The sequence below is a fragment of the Phaseolus vulgaris genome, chromosome 10 (assembly GCF_000499845.2).
Source record: "Phaseolus vulgaris cultivar G19833 chromosome 10, P. vulgaris v2.0, whole genome shotgun sequence".
Taxonomy (NCBI): Eukaryota; Viridiplantae; Streptophyta; class Magnoliopsida; order Fabales; family Fabaceae; genus Phaseolus; species Phaseolus vulgaris.
Genome location: NC_023750.2, coordinates 4,310,697 through 4,331,508, shown reverse-complemented (window position 1 = coordinate 4,331,508; position 20,812 = coordinate 4,310,697). Strand labels below are relative to the sequence as shown.

At 29.4% G+C, this 20,812-nt stretch overlaps 1 protein-coding gene and 1 non-coding gene across 3 annotated transcripts in view; one reads left to right on the top strand and one right to left on the bottom strand.

Annotated features, from left to right (window-relative positions):
- On the bottom strand, positions 1–160 carry LOC137819897 (U1 spliceosomal RNA). The gene has a single exon (XR_011082479.1). It is a non-coding gene; the product is annotated as a U1 spliceosomal RNA (small nuclear RNA).
- Positions 161–509: 349 nt separating this feature from the next.
- The window catches only part of LOC137818318 (disease resistance protein RUN1-like), a 75,260-nt gene continuing 54,957 nt past the window's right edge, over positions 510–20,812 (top strand). The window contains exons 1-5 of one of the 2 annotated variants that reach the window (XM_068621662.1): positions 510–1,181; positions 1,259–2,339; positions 2,422–2,682; positions 2,793–3,518; positions 3,916–4,418. In XM_068621662.1, the coding sequence (XP_068477763.1) occupies positions 697–1,181; positions 1,259–2,339; positions 2,422–2,682; positions 2,793–3,518; positions 3,916–4,353 (2,991 nt within the window). In that variant the 5' untranslated portion in view covers positions 510–696 and the 3' untranslated portion in view covers positions 4,354–4,418. Of the gene's footprint in view, positions 1,182–1,258; positions 2,340–2,421; positions 2,683–2,792; positions 3,519–3,915; positions 4,419–20,812 lie in introns of those variants that run through there. The other variant, XM_068621663.1, reaches the window with a different exon arrangement.

Genomic DNA, 20,812 nt, shown 5'->3' with positions numbered 1-20,812 from the left:
AAAGGGGCCGCGCGAACGCTGGCCCCACTACCACAAATTATAAGGTAGGCTCCATCAATTAGATAGACCTTAGGTTAGCATCCCTTCAATGTGCAAGGAAGGTCACTTCCCTAGGATATAAACCTTATTGATCGTTCATTAACCCCGTTCAATGTTGTTTGTAATTAGTTCAAGATTATGAAAGTTTCTAAAAACTCAAGCTTATTGTATAAATTTTTATAATGATTATAAAAATAAAAAACAAATTTGTTTGAACTAGTCATGAGAAACATCTTTCTACTAAAAAGAAAAACTGAAATATATTTGTCAATTTAATCTTTATTGTCAATTTATATAATTCATAATTATATAATATATAGATCTGTGTTCCAATATCCTATATTTTAAAAATATATGTAACTCGATATTCATGTCCATGTTATATCAATATCCATGTCATGTGTTGGCTACATAAAAAGAATTTATTTAGAAAAATCTTCATACTTATTAGGGTAATGTTTTTTTTCGGTGGTTCAGAGTGGGTGTTGGTCTAACTTTTGAAGTGGCTAAAGTTAAACGGGTGCTGGGATTAACGCGCTTCCACGACTATGAAAAATATATATTAATCTTTGGCTACTTTAAATGGTTCTGTGTCTTTTGTCGGTGTTGCATTATTGCTTTCCCTTCTTCTAACAGTTCACCTCATCAATTCCTTCCATGGAATTGGCGTCTTCATCATCAAAACTGCCACGGATGTATCATGTGCTCATAAACTTTAATGGAGAAGACATCCAAAGGAGATTTGTTTCTCATCTCGATTCTGCCCTCTCTGCTGTTGGCTTCACCACTTTCCTTCACCACCCCAATGCACAGAACCCACTTCACTTCCAACAACCTGTTCTCAATCTCTGTCGGGTAGCGATTGTTGTTTTCACCAAAACCTATTCTCAATCTGCTTGGTGTCTTGATCAGCTCCAACAAATCATTAAATGGCACCAAACTTACTGCCGACATGTTCTGCCTGTTTATTACGAAATTGAGCCATCTGATGTACGTCTTCAGAAGGGTGATTTTGGAAAAGCCTTCAAAGCAACTGCACACCAAACATTTTCAGCAGAACAACTGGAACATGCCATATCCAGGTGGAGCCACGCACTCACCAAAGCTGCAAATTTCTTTGGATGTGATGAGAGCAATTACAGGTAAATCACTCACTTACTAAACTTGTACTTCAATTTTGGTAATACATAACTTTGTATAATTGTTATTGTCCTTGAAGGAGTGATGCAGAACTAGTGGACAAAATTGTTAAGACCGTTCTTCATTTTCCAGTATTGTCTGCTACTAAATTTCCAGTTGGATTACAATCGCACATAGAGGATCTGATTCGAACTATCAAAAATAAATCCACGGAAGTTTGTACGATAGCGATATGTGGAAAGGAAGGATCTGGTAAAACCACCCTTGCTAAAGCCATCTACTATCAACTTCATGATACATTCACGGAGAAAAGTTTCATTGAAGAGATCGGACAAGTTAGCGGAATAAGAGAGAATCTTGGTTTACTAGAACAACTCCTTTCAGATGTCCTAAAATCAAAGGTAGAGATAGATAGCTTTGAGATGGGAAGAACTATGATTCGGGAAAGACTTCCTGGAAAAAGGGTGCTCATTGTACTTGACGATGTGCCTGAGCTTAATAGACAATTACTATGGGAATGCCGTCATGACTTAGGAGGAGGAAGTGTAATAATCATTACAACAAGATCTGAAATCTTACTGAGGATATATCAAGCTGATTCTGTTCTTCAGGTAAAGTCAATGAACGCCAACGAGTCCCTTGAGTTTCTTAGTTGGCACGCATTTAGAGAAACAAAACCAAAACAAGAATACCATCTCCTTGCAGAAAGAGTAGTTTCGTGTTGTGGAGGACTACCTCTAGCTCTTGAAGTCATTGGAACTTATTTATATGAAAGGACGAAAGAAGAATGGAATTCAGTATTGTTACTATTAAACCGAATTCACCAGCACAATGTTCAATGGAAATTGAAAATAAGTTTCGACGGTTTACGCAATCAAATGGAAAAAGATTTATTTCTTGATGTATGTTGTTCCTTTGTTGGTAAGAGCAGAACCTATGTTACGAAGATCCTAAATGGCTGTGGAATAGACGCTGATAGTGGAATAAAAGTTCTCATAAAGCATAGTCTCATACAAATTAATAAGAACAACAAATTAATAATGCATTCGTTGCTACGAGAAATGGGAAGAGAAATTATTAGTAAAATTTCAGGAAAAGAACCTGAGAACAGTAAACTGTGGTTTGATAAGGATGCAAGATATTCACTGTTAGAGAATACGGTAAGAACATCCTTTATCAATGGTTTTGGAATTTTTTTGGAAGTGGTTGCTTTCTCATGTGCAATGTATTTCTTTTTGTTAGCTCTTTTCATCTAAGGGCACAAAAGTCATTCAGAGTTTGCCTATCGGAAGAGATTTCTTCGGACGCTATCCTTTACAGGTAAGAGACTCAACGAGACTGCTGGAAGTCGCTGGAGATTCTGAGTACCATTTTAAGAATCTTAGATGGATCAGTTTGGGAGGGTTTTCTTCAGAATACCTACCTAACCACTTTTATCTGCATGATGCAATAGCCATTGATTTAAAACACAGTCTTCTTCGATTCGTTTGGAAAGAACCTCAGGTTTTTATGACGTGCCATTCTGTTTTAAAATTATTATTTGTTTCCACTTATAACTATTTCGTTTTCTCGTTTTCTTCTCTAATATATTACCAAAAACTATCTTTTTAAAGGTTTTGACGCTGCTAAAAGTCCTTGATCTCAGTCACTCAAAGTATTTGATAGAAACCCCTGATTTTTCCGGACTCCCAAGTCTTGAACAGCTCATTCTCAAAGATTGTCCAAGATTGCGCCAAGTACACCAATCTATTGAATGTCTCTGCTATCTTACATTGCTAAATTTGCAGGACTGTACAAATCTAAGCAATCTCCCCAGAAAGATATATAAGTTGAAATCCTTAAAAACTCTGATTTTATCTGGTTGTTCGAAGATTGACTTAATGGAAAAAGATATAGTGGGATTGAAATCCTTGATAACTATAATGGCTGAAAATACAGTTACTAAACAATTGCCTTTTACAATTGTAAGCCCAAAAAGCATTGGATATATATTCCTACGTGGATGTGAGGAATTGTCACATAATTTTTTTCCTTCTATCATTCGGTCTCGGATGTGGCCAACAACGAATCCCCTATCTTATACTCATCCCTTCATGGATATGGAGGATAATAGTTGGGATGAAATTACAGCATTTCTTAGAAGCCTTGCCAATCTCCGAAGTGTTCTGGTGGAATGTGACGCCGAGTTTCATCTATCTGACCAAGTAAAAACTATAGTGGTCGAATATGGTGGAAATATTACAGAATCCGCAATTTCAAAGAATCACCTCAAGTCTTTTCTAACTGGTATTGGAAGATACAAAGAATTCTTCAATACTCTAAACGATAGCATACCTAAGGTTCTTCTCTACTTTTGCCTTTGTTTATTACCTTAACCATCATTTTAGCTACTATTTCTGAGAACATAAAATAATCCTAATGAAGTATCTAGTAGAAACTACAATACTGAACTTTTAGCACCACCACTTCATCTAAAAGTATCTGATTTTAGTAATCAATTAACCAAGTCCTTATGCTTATACTAAGTACTACCAAATTGATTTCCACTTTCTTGCTTTACTAGCTTCATGATTGCTTTATTCCCAATGATTGTTGAAATATAAACTACAAAAACAGAAATGCATACTAAAAATGATGGTGATATATACACAATAAAACTATTAACCAGATTTGTTTTAATAATGTATAACATTTTTGTTTAACTAAACATATGTCCTTGTTTATGACATGATACAGGTATTTGGAAGCAGTGAGTCATGTGATGTTTCTCTCCCAGGTGACAACGATCCTTATTGGTTGGCCCATATGGGTGATGGACATTCTGTTTCTTTCACTGTGCCTCAAGATCGTGTCGTGAAGGGAATGGCTTTGTGTGTAGTTTATTTATCAACCTTCCAAATCATTGAACCTGAACTTAGTACTGTCTTAATTGTTAATTACTCGAAGTGCACATGTCAGATACACAACCATGGCACTGTAATTTCCTTCAATAATGAAGATTGGCCTGACATAATGTCAAATTTAGGATCAGGAGACAAGTTGGAGATTTTTGTGAGTTTGGGTCACGATTTGGTGGTTAAGCACACAACTGTCTATCTTATAAATGAGTTAGAAAAGGAGCCTGTGCCAAAGAACAAATCTCTCCTTAAATTCATAAAGAAAACTCTAATGTGAGTACAATTAAGTCATTTATCTTCTTTGAGAACTTTGAGTTATGGAATTAGTCCTTGTGTCCTTCATCGCAATTTATTTTTTCTGATCCTTTCCTTGTTTTTCTTTGGGTTAGCTCATAATTACGAGATTCATACTTATTTTACCCTCTTTCTCACTCCTCACATTGTTTACTTGAACTGTTTATTGTATTTGGTTTGTCGTTGTTACTTTTTGTCAATTCTTTTCCCTTTTTAGCATATAATATTGCATTCAGAAATTCTCGTAAAAAATATTGCATTATGAAATAAAGATAGCTGCGGTTCGATAATTTGTTATGTGTTTTGCCTTGCTATATGCTATGTACTCTCTGTTTTTGTTTCTACATAAGAAGCACCGTAGCCTCATCCCTTTATTTAAACACTCAATTAAACAAAGCTTGATTTCATTTCTCCTTATTTACACTGATTATATTTTTTTTATGTCTAATTTAAAAATATTTCATTTTTTTTTTCAATTTCCATTTATAAGTTTTATTACAGTTTTCAGTTATGTAAAGTCACCAAATTATTTTAAATTTAAAATTTTCAACTAATATTTTCAAATATAGTCATGATCTTACAAATTATTTTAATTTGTTATAAATTGTTTTAAAATTAATTCTTATAAATTGATATTCATTTCATATGTCCAAATATAATCTTTAAAAAATTCAAAAAATAACCACGTAGACAAATACCGGTAATAGTTAAAAAATTTCAAATGTGTACTTTTTATTGACAATTAGTTTAGGCTTTTATGTTTCAGATATAAAGTTAATCATACAAAATCTCCATCATATCCTATGATCCTCACCAGAAAAAAGCATTGAAAGATATGATCCTCGATGCCCTTTCTTTTCTCAAATCGCCACCATGATGATAGCACTCCACCAACACCATCAGTGCTACAATGTAGTAGGCACGTACCTGCATCAAACCACCCCTCTCAACCATAAACTGTATAACTTACCATAATTCTTCTTTCCTTCATAATCCAATAAACCATTTCCCATTATATTTCACAACACGTATTAATAACATACCACCCCGTACTAGCCAAACCACTCTACATATTACATGTTGTCTCATCTTCTTCCCCATATATCATCATAATTATCCTACACCTTTTCAAATTGACCTTTGTAGTAATTTTATTTTCTAAAATCCTCCATGTGGTTGTGTTGAAGGCAGTGCCTTAATCCTTCAAAAATTCTCTTACATGGACATGCCTTTCCCATCTACTTCGCCCTTTAAGATTCTATATAATGATTTAATAGTATAATTTGATGTCTCTCCTTCCTTCCAAACTCACTTATCGTCTTTTTCCATGTTTAAACTTGTGTCTTCCAAAACTTGTGTCAACTGATGCGCCTGGTTCTTTTCCCACTTGAATAAATTCCATCTCCATTATAACTTCTATAACTAATTGTCATTATTCCACTCCCTAACTTGATACAACTTAGAATCTTTGTTTGTGCTTAGAGAAAATAATCTTGAGAACTTATCTTTTAGTTCTTCATTATCCGCCCATTTATCTTTCCAAAAACTAATCTCCATCCCATTTCCTACCTCCCAAGTTATATTATCATCAAATTTATTTCCCCATTCCTCTAATATCCATAACTCATTCAGATCCCTCCACCAAAGTAAATCCTTACTATCCTTCCCTTAGACCTTTAAATTCCTCCAACCTCCATACTTTGATTCTAAAATCTCTTTCCACAAGCCATCCTTATCGGTACTTACTCTTGCCAAATCCATTTTCCCAAGAGAGTGACATTAAACAATCTTATATCTATAATTCTGAGTCCTCCAACTTCTCTTGATTAACAAACTTTTTCCATGAAGCTCATGCTATTTTCCTACCCTATGAACCCCAATCCTATAAAAGTTTTCTCTGCAATTTCACTATCTCCTTCGTTACCAGTATTGACATTCTATAGAAAGATAAATAAAATAGAGGGAGAGATGAAATAACTTTTAATTAACCATATCCTACCTGCCATAGATACAAATTTACCTTTCCATCTGCCTAATCTATTCCTCATTCTTTCCACCACACCCTCCTTGAATTTATCTCTTTTGTGGCACCCCCAACTAACATTCCCAAATATTTAATTGGGGTTTTCGCCACATCACAATTAAGAATTGCCATAAAACATTGAATAAGATTGTGATTAACTCCCACCCCTCCAATTTTACTCTTCAAAAAATTTATCGTTAGGCCAAATGCTAATTCAAACCAGTTCAATAATAAACAGACTTTGAGTATTGACTTTACAGAAAAATAGTGTATCATGCACGTGTTGTAACATATTCACCTTAACCAACTTATCCCCAATCTCCATACTTTCTATCATATTTTTCTCAAACTGCTTTTCTTACAACCCCTGCTAATCCTTCTACCGCTATAAGAAACAAGAAATATGCTAAGAGGTCTCCTTATCTCAGCCCCTTCTATGGTTTAAAATCCTAAGTTGGACTCCCATTCACTAATACTGACACCGAAGATGGTTTAAAATCCTAAGTTGGACTCCCATTCACTAATACTGACACCGAAGATTATTCTAAACATGTTTTTACCCATGCTATCCATCTTTCACAAAAACCTAATCTTTATAAGATATAGTAGATGAACTCCCGTCTTACTGAGTAATAGGCGTTCTTGTAATCAACTTTAAAAAATATGCAACTATTCTTTTTTCTCTTCAGTTCCTCTAGACCTTCATTGGCCGTAGTCACACTATCCATTAACCCCCTACCTTCTAAGAAGGTTGACTTCCTAAGATCAATAACTTTATGTAACTATGTTCTTCTTGATCTCTTCCCAACAAAATTTTATAAAACCAAAATTAAATTTGCCACAACATTTCATCTTTTGTTATAATTCCTATCAAGATTTCATTATATTCTCCATAATTAAAAATTGTATTATCTAACCTAAACTGCAGCAGTCAGGATTCAATCCTAAGTCTTACCAGTGACCAGGGGGAAGCATTGACAACTAGACCAGACAAGTTCTTTGATCATATTATCATTTTTATTATACTTATACATATTAATATAATTTATACATATTAATATAATTTATACATATTAATATAATTTATACATATTAATATAATTAATAATAATAATAAAAATAAAATAAATTATATTAATATTATTAATATTATATTTATATTATTAATATTTATTAATATTATTCATATTATTAATATTTATTAATATTATTCATATTATTAATATTTATTAATATTATAATTAATATTATTATTAACATTATATTCATATTATTAATATTTATAAATATTATAATTAATATTATTATTAATATTATTAGTATTAATATTCATATTATTAATATTATCAATATTATATTCATATTATTAATATTAATTTTGATATAAATATACATTTAGATATTTATTGTGTGTGTATAGTAGTTTTATTTGACTTGAGTAATATTACTTTTATCCGGATATAGATAGATAGAGAGAAAAAGGAAGAAATTATATAATATTAATATAACTTTAATACTATAAATACATATATATTGATTAATATATTTTTTTATTTAATCATTAATTTTTTAAAACTCATGGTTAAATTTAAATTTACTTTCATATTATATATATATATATTAATATAAAATTATTTGATATCTTATTTTCAAATATAGGTTATTATAGGTAGTTGTGAAGTTTTTGTTAGATGGCTATATAGGTGCTTGTATCTTACACTTCTTTTCTGATTTGAGATTCGTGTATAAGGATTGAAATATCCTTAAAATGTTCCTTTAATTTTTTTTATTCTTTGTCGATAAAAAAAAATCTTATTTTCAAATATTTACTTACATAGATTAAAATTGATATAATGTATAATTTTTAAAATATTTTAAATTATAAATTATTTAATCACTTTGTCATTATGATTTATATATTAGTAGAAAAGGTTATTTAGTAACAACTTTTTACATAGATTTATGGAATAATTAATATAGTTTAAATTATAATGATATGCTAACTAGTAATCTGTATTAGAGATTTAATTAATAGTTAATGTAAAAGTCATCATTCTATGTTAAAAGATAATATTGTTTGTTGACCATATTCTTTACTATAACACGCAAGTAAAACCAACTACCTATAATGAACTTAATTAAGTCAATATGATCGTAAAATAATAATTAATATGATAGTTGATTTTAATGTAATAGATAATATGATGACTATGATTATGACATATATTAAATGTGATTCATATTAATAGATAATATAATAAATTATGTTTAGATTCAAGTAGATTATAGATAAATTAAATGTGATTCATATGTTAATATTGTTAGTATTGTTAATATTGTTAGTATTGTTAATATTGTTAATAATAATAAGTATAATAAAAATCATAATAAAACTGAAGAATTTGCTTGGTGTAGTCGTTAAATTTTCTCTGGTTGCTGATGAAGGGTTGCTAAAGGAACCTAGCTTCGAATCCCATTCACTGCTAATTTTATTTTATAGTGCCAATATTTACATACGGAAAAATCCATATGTATTACCTGTTTACATACGGATTTTGATCCGTATGTAATTCGCGTTTTTCTTGTAGTGATTAAAGGCCAAATTTACTTGTCAATGACAGAGAAGCTGTTATTCTAGGGAACTATGCATATTATATGCCTCTAAAGTTCTACCAATATAAACATTTCTCCAACCATTCCGTAGATTCCTTTACCCTAAAATGGATTGTATTGGCATTCGTCTTTTGAGCATTCCTTTCATTCCATTTTTAACAACATATGTTCAATTTTGGTCATTTCTTCTCTATTCCTTTCGATATTGCATTAGCTTATGTTTGGCATTCCAATCCTTTGATACCTCGTGTCTACTGTACTTAGGTCTATTAACCTGCATTTTCCAAGTTCCAATCCATATTGTATCAAACTTTCTTTCTAAAACATTTGCGTCCACCACTCCTTAAAATCCTTACAATCCCAAAACGTTTTTTCTGGCATTTAAGCTTCTTGATATGAAAACGTCTAAAACTCTTCTCTACCTCTGAATGATCTTTCACGTATCTCTCTCGTTATAAGCATTTGGGAAGTTTGAGAATAAGAAAGTGACCTTAGATATAAAAGTTGACATACATTCTGATGATTTAAAAAGTTGACATACATTTGGGCATAACTTTCTTCCTCATTCACTATCCTTTTCTCATTTGTATGAGATTCTTGTTGTATTACCCTTTACCATTCCCTTTCTTTAATGTTTTGGAAATGGGTATGGTGATCAAACAACCCTAAGTTCCTCTCTCCAACAATCCTAGAATCCGAAGAGAAGATGCTAATGGAAAGTCTGGAGAAACTAATTTAGGTAATTTGTGAATCACCTTTTAGAGGTGTTCTATGATGTAGTTATGATTTTTGTTTTATACTATTGATTAAACATTTCATCCACTATATATTGAGAGAGTACTTCACATATACAATTTGTTATTTTTAGTTTTAAGTTTTGTAAAACCCTTGAAAGGGAGAACAACTCTTTGTTGTATGTGTGAAGAAACATAACAGAAATAAAAACAAAGTTTTGAATTCTTACCTTGTTGGTTTCTTTTTTTTTCCTTCTTCTTCTCTAATCGCTGCGAGTTGATCTCCAAGGGAGTATCATGTTCCCTTTTCTTCTTCTTCTTCTTCTTTCTAAAGCGCACACACTGAAGCGACTTTGCCTTTTTCTTCTGATGCACATGTGTGTTTACTATTTTGTCCCTCTATTGTTTTACTACTTTGCTTTTAAATATTTTCTACCATTTTTCTATATGGTATCAGAGCAGGTTAAGGCCTGCTCTGCTTCTGTTGTTAACTTTTTGTTTCTTAATCCTTTCTTGAGGAACAATGAAATTTGATTCATTAGAGACTACTTCCACTATTGTTGCATTGGATCCATGTTTGAATCTCACTAGTCCTTACTACTTGCATCTTAGAGAAAATCCAGGACTTGTTCTTGTCTCACCCTTTCTCAATGAAACCAACTACCATACATGGAGTAGAAACATGAAAAAGGCTCTCTTATTCCAAAATAAACTCAAATTTGTTGATTTGAGTTTAAGCAGCAGGAGTGATTCAAGTTTTGAAGCATGTGAAAGATGTAATGTAATGGTTCTTTCTTGGATATCAAGAATCTTATCACCATAGATGGCAGAAAAGTGTTGTATATATAGATATTTCTCAAAACCTTTGGAAAGATTTGAGAGAGAGATTTCCTAGGGGAGATCATTTTCGAATCTCAGATTTGCTCCAAGATCTGCATTCCACAAAATAGGGACAAAAAATGTTAATAAATTTTTTATAGATTTGAAAATTATTGGGGAAGAGCTAGAATTTGATAGACCCACTACAAGAAAAACGCGAATTACATACAGATTATTACAGGTTCCTTCAGCTACCTTTCAGCAACCAAAGAAAATTTAACCACTACACCAAGCAAATTCATTAGTTTTATTATCATTTTTATTATACTTATTATTATTAATAATACTAACAATATTAATAATACTAACAATACTAATAATACTAATAATACTAACAATACTAATAATACTAATTAACAATACTAATAATACTAACAATACTAATAATACTAACAATACTAATAATATTAACAATACTAACAATATTAATGATACTAACAACATTAACATATGAATCACATTTAATTTATCTATAATCTACTTGAATCTAAACATAATTTATTATATTATCTATTAGTATGAATCACATTTAATATATGTCATACTCATAGTCATCATATTACCTATTACATTAAAATCAATTATCATTTTAATTATTATTTTACGATCATATTGACTTAATTAAGTTCATTATAGGTAGTTGTTACTAAATAACCCTTTCTATTAATATATATATATAATATAAATCATAATGACAAAGTGATTAAATAATTTATAATTTAAAATATTTTAAAAATTATACATTATATCAATTTTAATCTATGTATAAGTAAATATTTGAAAATAAGATTTTTTTTTATCGAAAAAGAATAATATAATTAAAGGAAACATTTTAAGGATATTTCAATCCTTATACAAGAATCTCAAATCGGAAAAGAAGTGTAAGATACAAGCACCTATATAGCCATCTAACAAAAACTTCACAACTACCTATAATAACCTATATTTGAAAATAAGATATCAAATAATTTTATATTAATATATATATATATATATAATATGAAAGTAAATTTAAATTTAACCACGAGTTTTAAAAAATTAATGATTAAATAAAAAAATATATTAATCAATATATATGTATTTATAGTATTAAAGTTATATTAATATTATATAATTTCTTCCTTTTTTTCTCTATCTATCTATATCCGGATAAAAGTAATATTACTCAAGTCAAATAAAACTACTATACACACAATAAATATCTCAATGTATATTTATATCAAAATTAATATTAATAATATGAATATAATATTGATAATATGAATATAATATTAATAATATGAATATTAATACTAATAATATTAATAATAATACTAATAATATTAATAATAATACTAATAATATTAATAATATTAATATTAATAATAATATTAATAATAATATTAATAAATATTAATAATAATATTAATAATATGAATCTTAATACTAATAATATTAATAATAATTTAATAATATTAATAATAATATTAATAAATATTAATAATATGAATATAATGTTAATAATAATATTAATTATAATATTAATAATATGAATAATATTAATAAATATTAATAATGTGAATAATATTAATAATATAAATATAATATTAATAATATGAATATAATATTAATAATATGAATATAATATTAATAATATGAATATAATATTAATAATATGAATATAATATTAATAATATGAATATAATATTAATAATATGAATAATAATTTATTTTATTATTATTATTAATAATAATTTTATTAATATGTATAAATTATATTAATATGTATAAGTATAATAAAAATGATAATATGACCAAAGAATTTGTCTGGTTTAGTGGTCAATGCTTCCCCTGGTCACTGGAGAGACTTGGCTTGGTTTTGAGTTCTATGGGCATGGGTTCGAGTCCTAGCCAGTGCAGAATGTCTCAAGGATTAATAAATAAAATAAAGATAGAGATAAATAATAATTAATAATAATGAAAAAATTAAAAAATAAAATTTTTACATTACATACGGATAAATCTGTATGTTTATTACATACGGATTTTTGCCCGTATGTAAGCCTGTTTTATATACGGATTTTGGGTCTTATATATGGATTTTGACTGTATGTAATTCCAATTTTTCTTGTAGTGACCTATCGCTAATTGTGTTTGTCATATTCCTTGTAATTGTATACTGTCAAATATATATGCTAAATATAGAGATTCAGAAGATGTCATCTGCTTCCTAAAGGGTCTTGCAGGGATCTATAATGTTAAGACTCACATTTTTGCTTATGAATCGTCTTCCCAATAAAAACAAAGTTTTTTCTCTAGCTCTCTAGCAAGAAAACTAACTTACAGGTGTCACTACAGACATAAATGTTGTCTTGAATATTAGTGAAAAATATGTCAACTGGAAACAACAAGAACAAAGTTCTTGGAAACCCCAAAATCAGAATTAAAATCAGATTTTTTGGAAGACTCAAGGAAGGAAAATGCATGGCGTGGCCATGGAAGAGGTAGAGGAAGATCAAATAATCAATCAAAATAATGTTTTTACTGTCACAGAACAAATCATACAGTGGATGAGTGCTACTCTAAACATGGGTATCCTACATGGTACAAGCAAAAGAATGAACAGTTCAACATGTAATCTGAATGTAAAGATTGACTCTCTACAAAACAATAATCAAGAAGAATCTGTAAGAAATTCCCTTACTAATGATCAAGTGCAAAGACTCATACAACTATTAGAATCCTCAACAATTCATGGTATCAATCAGATTCAAAGGCATAACAATGAAACTGCTAGAACTAAGATATCAACAAAAGGTAAGAATCCATGGATCCTTAACACTAGTGCTACAAATCATGTGACTTATCTCAAAAATCAATTCACTATTCTTTACAAAATTAAACCTATAAATATAAAATTATTAAATGGATCTCTTATTAGTGCTCCCTATTTTGAAACTATTCAAATTTTTGAACAATTCATCATATTCAATTTTTTATATGTTCCTAAATTTTCATTCAATATTATTTTTGTTCTGACTAAAGACTTAAACTGCAAACTAATTTATTCTCTTTGAGAAATGTCATATTTAGGACAACATTTCATCCAAGAAGATTGGACAAGCTAAGTAGCATGAACCTTAAAAACGTATCTAAATTCTCTTTAATCTTGAATTTCGTTTCTCTTTATGTGACTATCAATTTAAGTATGTATGAATTCATTGTCTACCTTGCAATAATTTTTTTGAACACACTCAACCTTCCTTCGAGAAACTATATCCTAAATAACCGTATTATTATCTGAGTTTCGGATGATGGAAAACAAAGGAGGGACACCATTCTTCTTCTCCAATTTTCCTTTCGATATCAAAGAATCAGATTTGTGGAAGATTTTCCGAAGATGGGGTAGGGTGAGTGATGTTTTTATATCTAGAAGATTAAACATTAAGAAGCAAAGGTTTGGTTTTGTGAGGTTTCAGGGGGTCCAGAATATCAGGGAGCTAGAAAATCACTTGAATACAATATGGATTGGGAGCTGGAAACTGGTCGCAAATAGACCAAAATACAACAGGTCAGCAGAAACAAGGAAGGAATGGAATGTTAAGCTGAAAGAGAAGGCAATAGACTCAGAGAGAGAGGTCAAAAAAGTGTGGAGGGCTAAAGAAATAAAAACGTATGCAAATGTTGTGTAGAATGGTATTAGAAACAGAGTACATACACAAAACAGGGCAAGTGTGAATGCCATACATTTTAGAGTAGAAGAAACATCCAGAGATTGGCTAAAGAAGTGTTACATAGGGAGAGTCTCAAATTTAAGCAAAGTTTCATGTTTGAATGAAAGCTTGATTTTGGGAGGCCTAAGCCACATAAAGGTTAAATTTTTGGGCGGGTTCCATGTGCTATTGATGGGGGAAAATGAAAAGAAGATCCAAGAAGCTATTGAGGAAAATAAACAGTGGTTCGAAGAACTGTTTGATACTATAATCCCATGGGAAGAGCAATTTGTCGCGGTGGATAAACTGGTTTGGGTGAGATGTAGAGGCTTACCGTTGAAGTTACGGAATACAGATTGCTTCAAACATATAGCAGCATTAATGGGAACTCTTATTGAGGTTGATAAAGCAACACTGGAACTGGAGGAACTCAAGTATGCAAGGTTTAAAATTAGAGTGTTTGTGGGTTGTGAGGCAAAGTAAACCAGTTACATGAAAATAAACGAAAATTTATATCAGATTTTGGTGGAGGAAGAATGCACTGTTCCAGAACACAAACTTTGCCAATGTCAGTGGGGCGAAACCTCTGATGGTGTCGAAACAGAGATAGATTCAATAGGGTCTCATGTAACAATAAAATCGGGGACTTAAGATTTTGATGAACCAACGGTGGAAATGTGCGACGAGCAGCCTCCGTCGGCACAGTATTGTCGGAGGTCAGAGCCAATTATGCCGTTACAATGCTATGAGTCTACTATGGCAAATCCCGTAGGAGCTATCGCAACACCTAACTGTTGCACATTCGCTGGAAAGGTAAATCTGGGGGCAGAATCCCCAACGGCTCCAAGCAGGGTTGACGTGGCGAAATGGAATGGGCTTTCAGAAACGGCCCAAATCTCTTATGACATTACTTCATATAATTTTATGATATTGAAACTTACTTTGCTTTTGTTCTCATCACTACAAGAAAAGTAACAATTAGCTTCCAAAATCTTGCGTGGGCGAGTAGCGGACGCTACTCTCGTCGGTCAAAATGGGTAAAAGCCCACGCAAGAATCACATTGGACGCATAATGAAGAATTAGCTTCCAAATTCTTGTGTGGGCCACTTGCAGACGCTACTCTCGTCGGCCAAAATAGCTAAAAGTCCACGCAAGGATGACCTTGGACGCAAAAGGGACGCACAAATGGATTTAATTTATTTTTTTAAGAAAAAATCAGTTTGCGTCGGTCGCGGCCCACGCATATGCGTTGGCTTTGCATCGGCCAAAAGCCCACACATATGCGTCCGCAATGACCCACACATATTTAGGATTTTAAAATTTAAATTTATTTAATGTATAATAAATATTTTAATATTTAATTCTTTATTATATTTATTTTAAAATTATTTCTTTAATATTATAATAAAATATTTAATTTATCAATTTTGAATATAAATTAGTTAAATTAAATTTATTAAATTAAATAAGTGTTTGATTTAAAATTAATTGAGTAAAAGAAAATATATATTTAAATGTTATATAAAATATTTTATTATTTCAAAAATTATTTATTTTAAATTTATTTTATTTATATATTGTTTTAACTATTTTATTTTTGAAATTATGATATAAATTAGTTAAATTACATCTATTAAATTGACGAAGTGTTTAATTTTAAAATTATTTAAAAGAAGTTATCTTAAAAAGTTTATAAAGAGTTGAAAACATGTAGAAAAATAATAATTAATTAAAAAATAGTAAATAAAATAAAAAAAAATGCGTATTTAAATTTTGTAAATATTATATAAAATATACATAAATTTAAGAATAGAAATTCAAGATGAAGTAATTAATTAATGCAAATGGTAATGGATGTATTTAAAAATAGAGAATAAATTTGATCTAAAAATGTTTTATTTAGTTTAAGAAAAAAAAAGTTAGATAAAACTTTTGATTAGTAACTTAAATAAATTTAAATGTTATATGTGTGCAATGGATGAATGAATTAGAATTTTTGTTTTGATATCCATTATAGTTTTGAAGATGTTATTTCTCATAAATGAATCATAAGATCATCTTAATGAATTAGCGAAAATGTATATGATACAAACATATTAAGATTAAGTGCGTGAGTAAGTAACTTATTCTTAATTGTTAGATTGATACAATATCCAAAGTGTTCCAAAGTTGACTACATGCTCTATAAATGTCATTGTTATAGTTACTGAGTATGATTTCAAAAAGAAATTAATGTTTTCCAACTGAAACACATAATAATGTAGTAAGTAACGAGATGATACATATGCAATATTCCTTATAAGTGTGTTAATATAGTTTCCCAATATACTAAATAATAGGTCTTTGACATAGTAAATTCAGTAGACTTAGTTTTTAATAAATGTAACATAAATAAGTAAGTTTCGACTGGGTGTGATATCAAATAAACTTAAAATCATGGAATAGAGTTCATGATTACATATTGTAAAGGCTGAAAGAGAGTATCATAAGCAATTTGAAAAATATGAGTCATTTCGTGATAGTTATAGAATTAACTTAGAATCATGGAATATAGTTGATTATTAGATTTGGATTATAAGTTAGATTTAACCACTACACCAAGCAAATTCTTTAGTATTATTATGATTTTAATTATACTTATTATTATTAACAATATTAATAATATTAACAATATTAATTTTAATAATATGAATATAATATTAATAATAATGTTAATTATAATATTAATTATAATGTTAATTATAATGTTAATAATAATATTAATTATAATGTTAATAATAATAGTAATAATAATGTTAATAATAATATTAATAATAATTTTAATAATAATGTTAATAATAATGTTAATAATAACTAGCGGGCACACAGGCGCTCTCGCGCCTGTGTATCCGCATTTTTTATTTTTTTCATTTATATATATATCTATGTTTAATATTAAAAATTCAAATAAATAATGTTATTATTTGCACACTTATATTAACAATATAAATTTATAGTATATTATGAATAAAAAATATCATTATCATCATTATTATGTAAAATCATTATACCTTGGTGTTAATTGGCTTAATCAATGCGAGTGTTCGATCATCCTTCTAAGTGTTCCATTATTTTACAAATTTTATTCTTACTCAAGAATGTCAATTATGAATAAATTTCAAAATACACACAGACACACACACACACACACACACACACACACATATATATATATATATATATATATATATGCAATATACATATATTAATAAATTCCTGTTTGTGTAGATAGTAAATGCTTTGTGTTGATATCTCCATTCAACTGCAACGTTTGTATTTTCCTCATATCCTCTCTTTGTATTTTCAATCTTTGGAAAATTCAAGAGTGGACAGTGCACTCACATGCAATTGTGCAATGCTCCTGAGCAAGTCTAACTTTGCAATGTATAATTTTGAATTTAAAAATAGTTTTATCTGTTTTGTTAGTCTCACTTTAAGATATAAAATTAAAACTACTCACAAAAATATCTTCGATCATATTTTTGGAAAATAATAAAATAAAATAAAAATATAAAAATAAAATTGAAATAAAATAAAATGTCAGTTAAGTAGGGAATCCCCTTTATATATAGATAGAAGATATAGAAGTATAAATAACATATATTAAAGTTACACAGGCACTCTTGCGCATGTGAATCCGCATTTTTTTTTATTTTTGTATAATTAAATATAAAATTTAATCAAATTAAATAATATATTATTATTTGTGTTAATTTTTTATTATTTATATTTATATTTATATTTATTTTTAATTAAATATGTTTAAAATAAGATAAATAAAATAGATGAAATATGAAGAAAATTAGCAATACACAATTTCAGAATCTCAACATTAGGGTTTTTGAAGCATTGAGGAGACGGAAGACCGGGTGAAGTAGCGGTGATGAAATATTGAGGAGACGGAAGAACAACAATACAGTTTCTGAATCTCAAAATTAGGATTTTGGAGACATTAACATGTTTTTATATTATTTCTCTCTCACAGTTCTTTTATATATCACCCTTTCAGAATCTCAAAATTAAGATTTTGGAGACATATGTTTTTATATTATTTCTCTTTCAAACAGTTTTTTTATATATCACTCTTTTGCCCACATTTCACCCCTTTCTCTCTCCACTCCCTCCCTTTCCACTCTTCCCTGATAAAATGCACCAATCTCTCCACTTTCCTGTCAGTTAAGTGAGAACAAATAAAATAAAATTTTAAAATTAAAAATATGTTTATTTAATAAAGAATAATATCAGTTTAAAACAGAAAAGTAACAAATCTCTCCACTCTCCTGCCAGGTGATAACAAAAAATAAAATTAACGTGCCAATCTCTCCATTAAGTGAGAACAAATAAAATAAAATTTTAAAATTAATATAAACAAAAACTGAAAATTGTAGTCGAGAATAAAATAAAATAAAATATAAAATCCGATGAGACAGAGTTAGCCAACAATATTTTTTGCAAACTTTAGAATAACATGGGAATTCAACTTTTTTCCAATATTAACAAAAAAGTATGAGATTCAAAATGATGAGAATTAAAAGAAAAGAATACTATTATTGTGGAATACTTTTATTTCCAAACATTCCACGAATATGAAAATACATTAATCAACTGTGGTTGATGGTGCCTTATTGTTAACACTACTTTGTGAGGGTCTCAACATTGTTAGAATGGTCAATCACTGGTTCTTCAGATGCTTCATCATTAGTAGCCAGTGTTTTAGAAGAAGGAAGTTTCCTTGTGAGGCTTTGTTTCCAAATTGTACATCGAATATATAGAAATATCAACCATCATGCCTAACACCTGGAAGACAAAAGATACTAATTAATGGTGAATTACAATCAAACATAATTTTCCAGATATACAATTACATTAATATAAAAGAAAAAACACTTACGCAAACATTATTGAAAAAACAACTATATGAATAAGTGAAACCCCATGATTGATCTAATACTAAATATAAAATAAGATAATAATAATGATTTAATATGACAACAAAAGTGATTACAGTTCTAATGGAGACATTCTCTCTAAACTCATCCAAAAAAACTGCTAAATATCAAAATAATTGTTTTACCTTGCATACACTGAAAAAAAAAACATTCCTGCCAAAACTCAAACAAAACACATGAATAAGAAAACAAACAAATCAATGTTATGTTAATAATCATTTTTCCCCAATTAAAGGGAGTGAAGATGAAGGAATATAGTAGAATGAGAAAAAGAAGAATAAAAGTGAAACCTGCTCCTGGACGGTTCAAGCAAGCGAGATCAGAATCAACCTAGTTGAGATTAATGAAAGGGGTCGCAAAAGATTGGGAAGAACAGTTGATTCTCCTTCACCTAGATCAGCTTCTCCATTTTCCACTACAAAAATTTTTTTTATTAGAAAAGGCCAAAGACGGACACTAATCACAAAAAGCCCACGCAAAGATGCAATTAACGTGGGCTTTTCATTCACACAACTTTGAAGCTAATATCCTTGTCGCAAAAAAAATTGTCGGGTGCGTGGCGTCGCAATAAGTTGGTTTGCGTGGGCTTTGTCTACAAGTTGCCAACACAAAAAATTACAAATGTTAACTTAAGCGGGGACTTAGCCTTGGACAGAAAGTGAGGGCTTAGGCTTAGCTAGGGGACAATAAAATTAGCGTGGGCTTAGCCTTGGATAAGGGGACAATAAAATTAAAAATAAAGCGTGGGCTTAGCCTTGGATATTGGGACAATAAAATTAGAATAAAGCGAGGGCTTGACCTTGGTAAAGTGACAATGAAATTAGAATGGGCTTAACCTTGGATATGTGGACACATAATTTTTTTTTGTATGCACTATTTTTGGTAGCTATTGAACTCCACTTTTAAATAAAAGTTTGGATTTTAAATATTAATATTTTTTAATTTGCTTTTTTTTTTTGCAATAGCATTAAAAAGAAAAAAAACATCAATGAATTGATAAGTTAAAAACTAAAAAACAAAAGTAATGAATAAATTATTATATTGATGAATAAAAAGTGTTTAAGCATGGACATTAATTAGTTAGCTTGGTTATTTTAGTGATTTCATTATTCTTCTTCTTAGGTTTAGGCTTTGTTGAAATGCCTTCCATTTGCGCTGCTTACTAGTTATGTTTTATCGAAACATATGCAATGAAAAAACTATCATTTTAATACATTTAAGAAACTTTGTTCTATAATAAATATTTTTATTATAGAAAGTTATGCACCCGGCTGGTTCTCTAGCTTAAGTTATTCTTAAGTTAGTAATTTAGCTGGATGACCACAGTTGTGAATGAGTAGTTTGATAGGCTGGTTCTCTAGCTTCCATGATCATCTTCTCTGGATTCCATGAATATATTGCTTATCTAAAACTGGGGATCGTACAACAACAACAAAGTAACTTTTATTTCTGCAACTGCAATATTGATTTTAGAATAAAAATACCCTTTATGATCCAAGTTTCAAATTTATC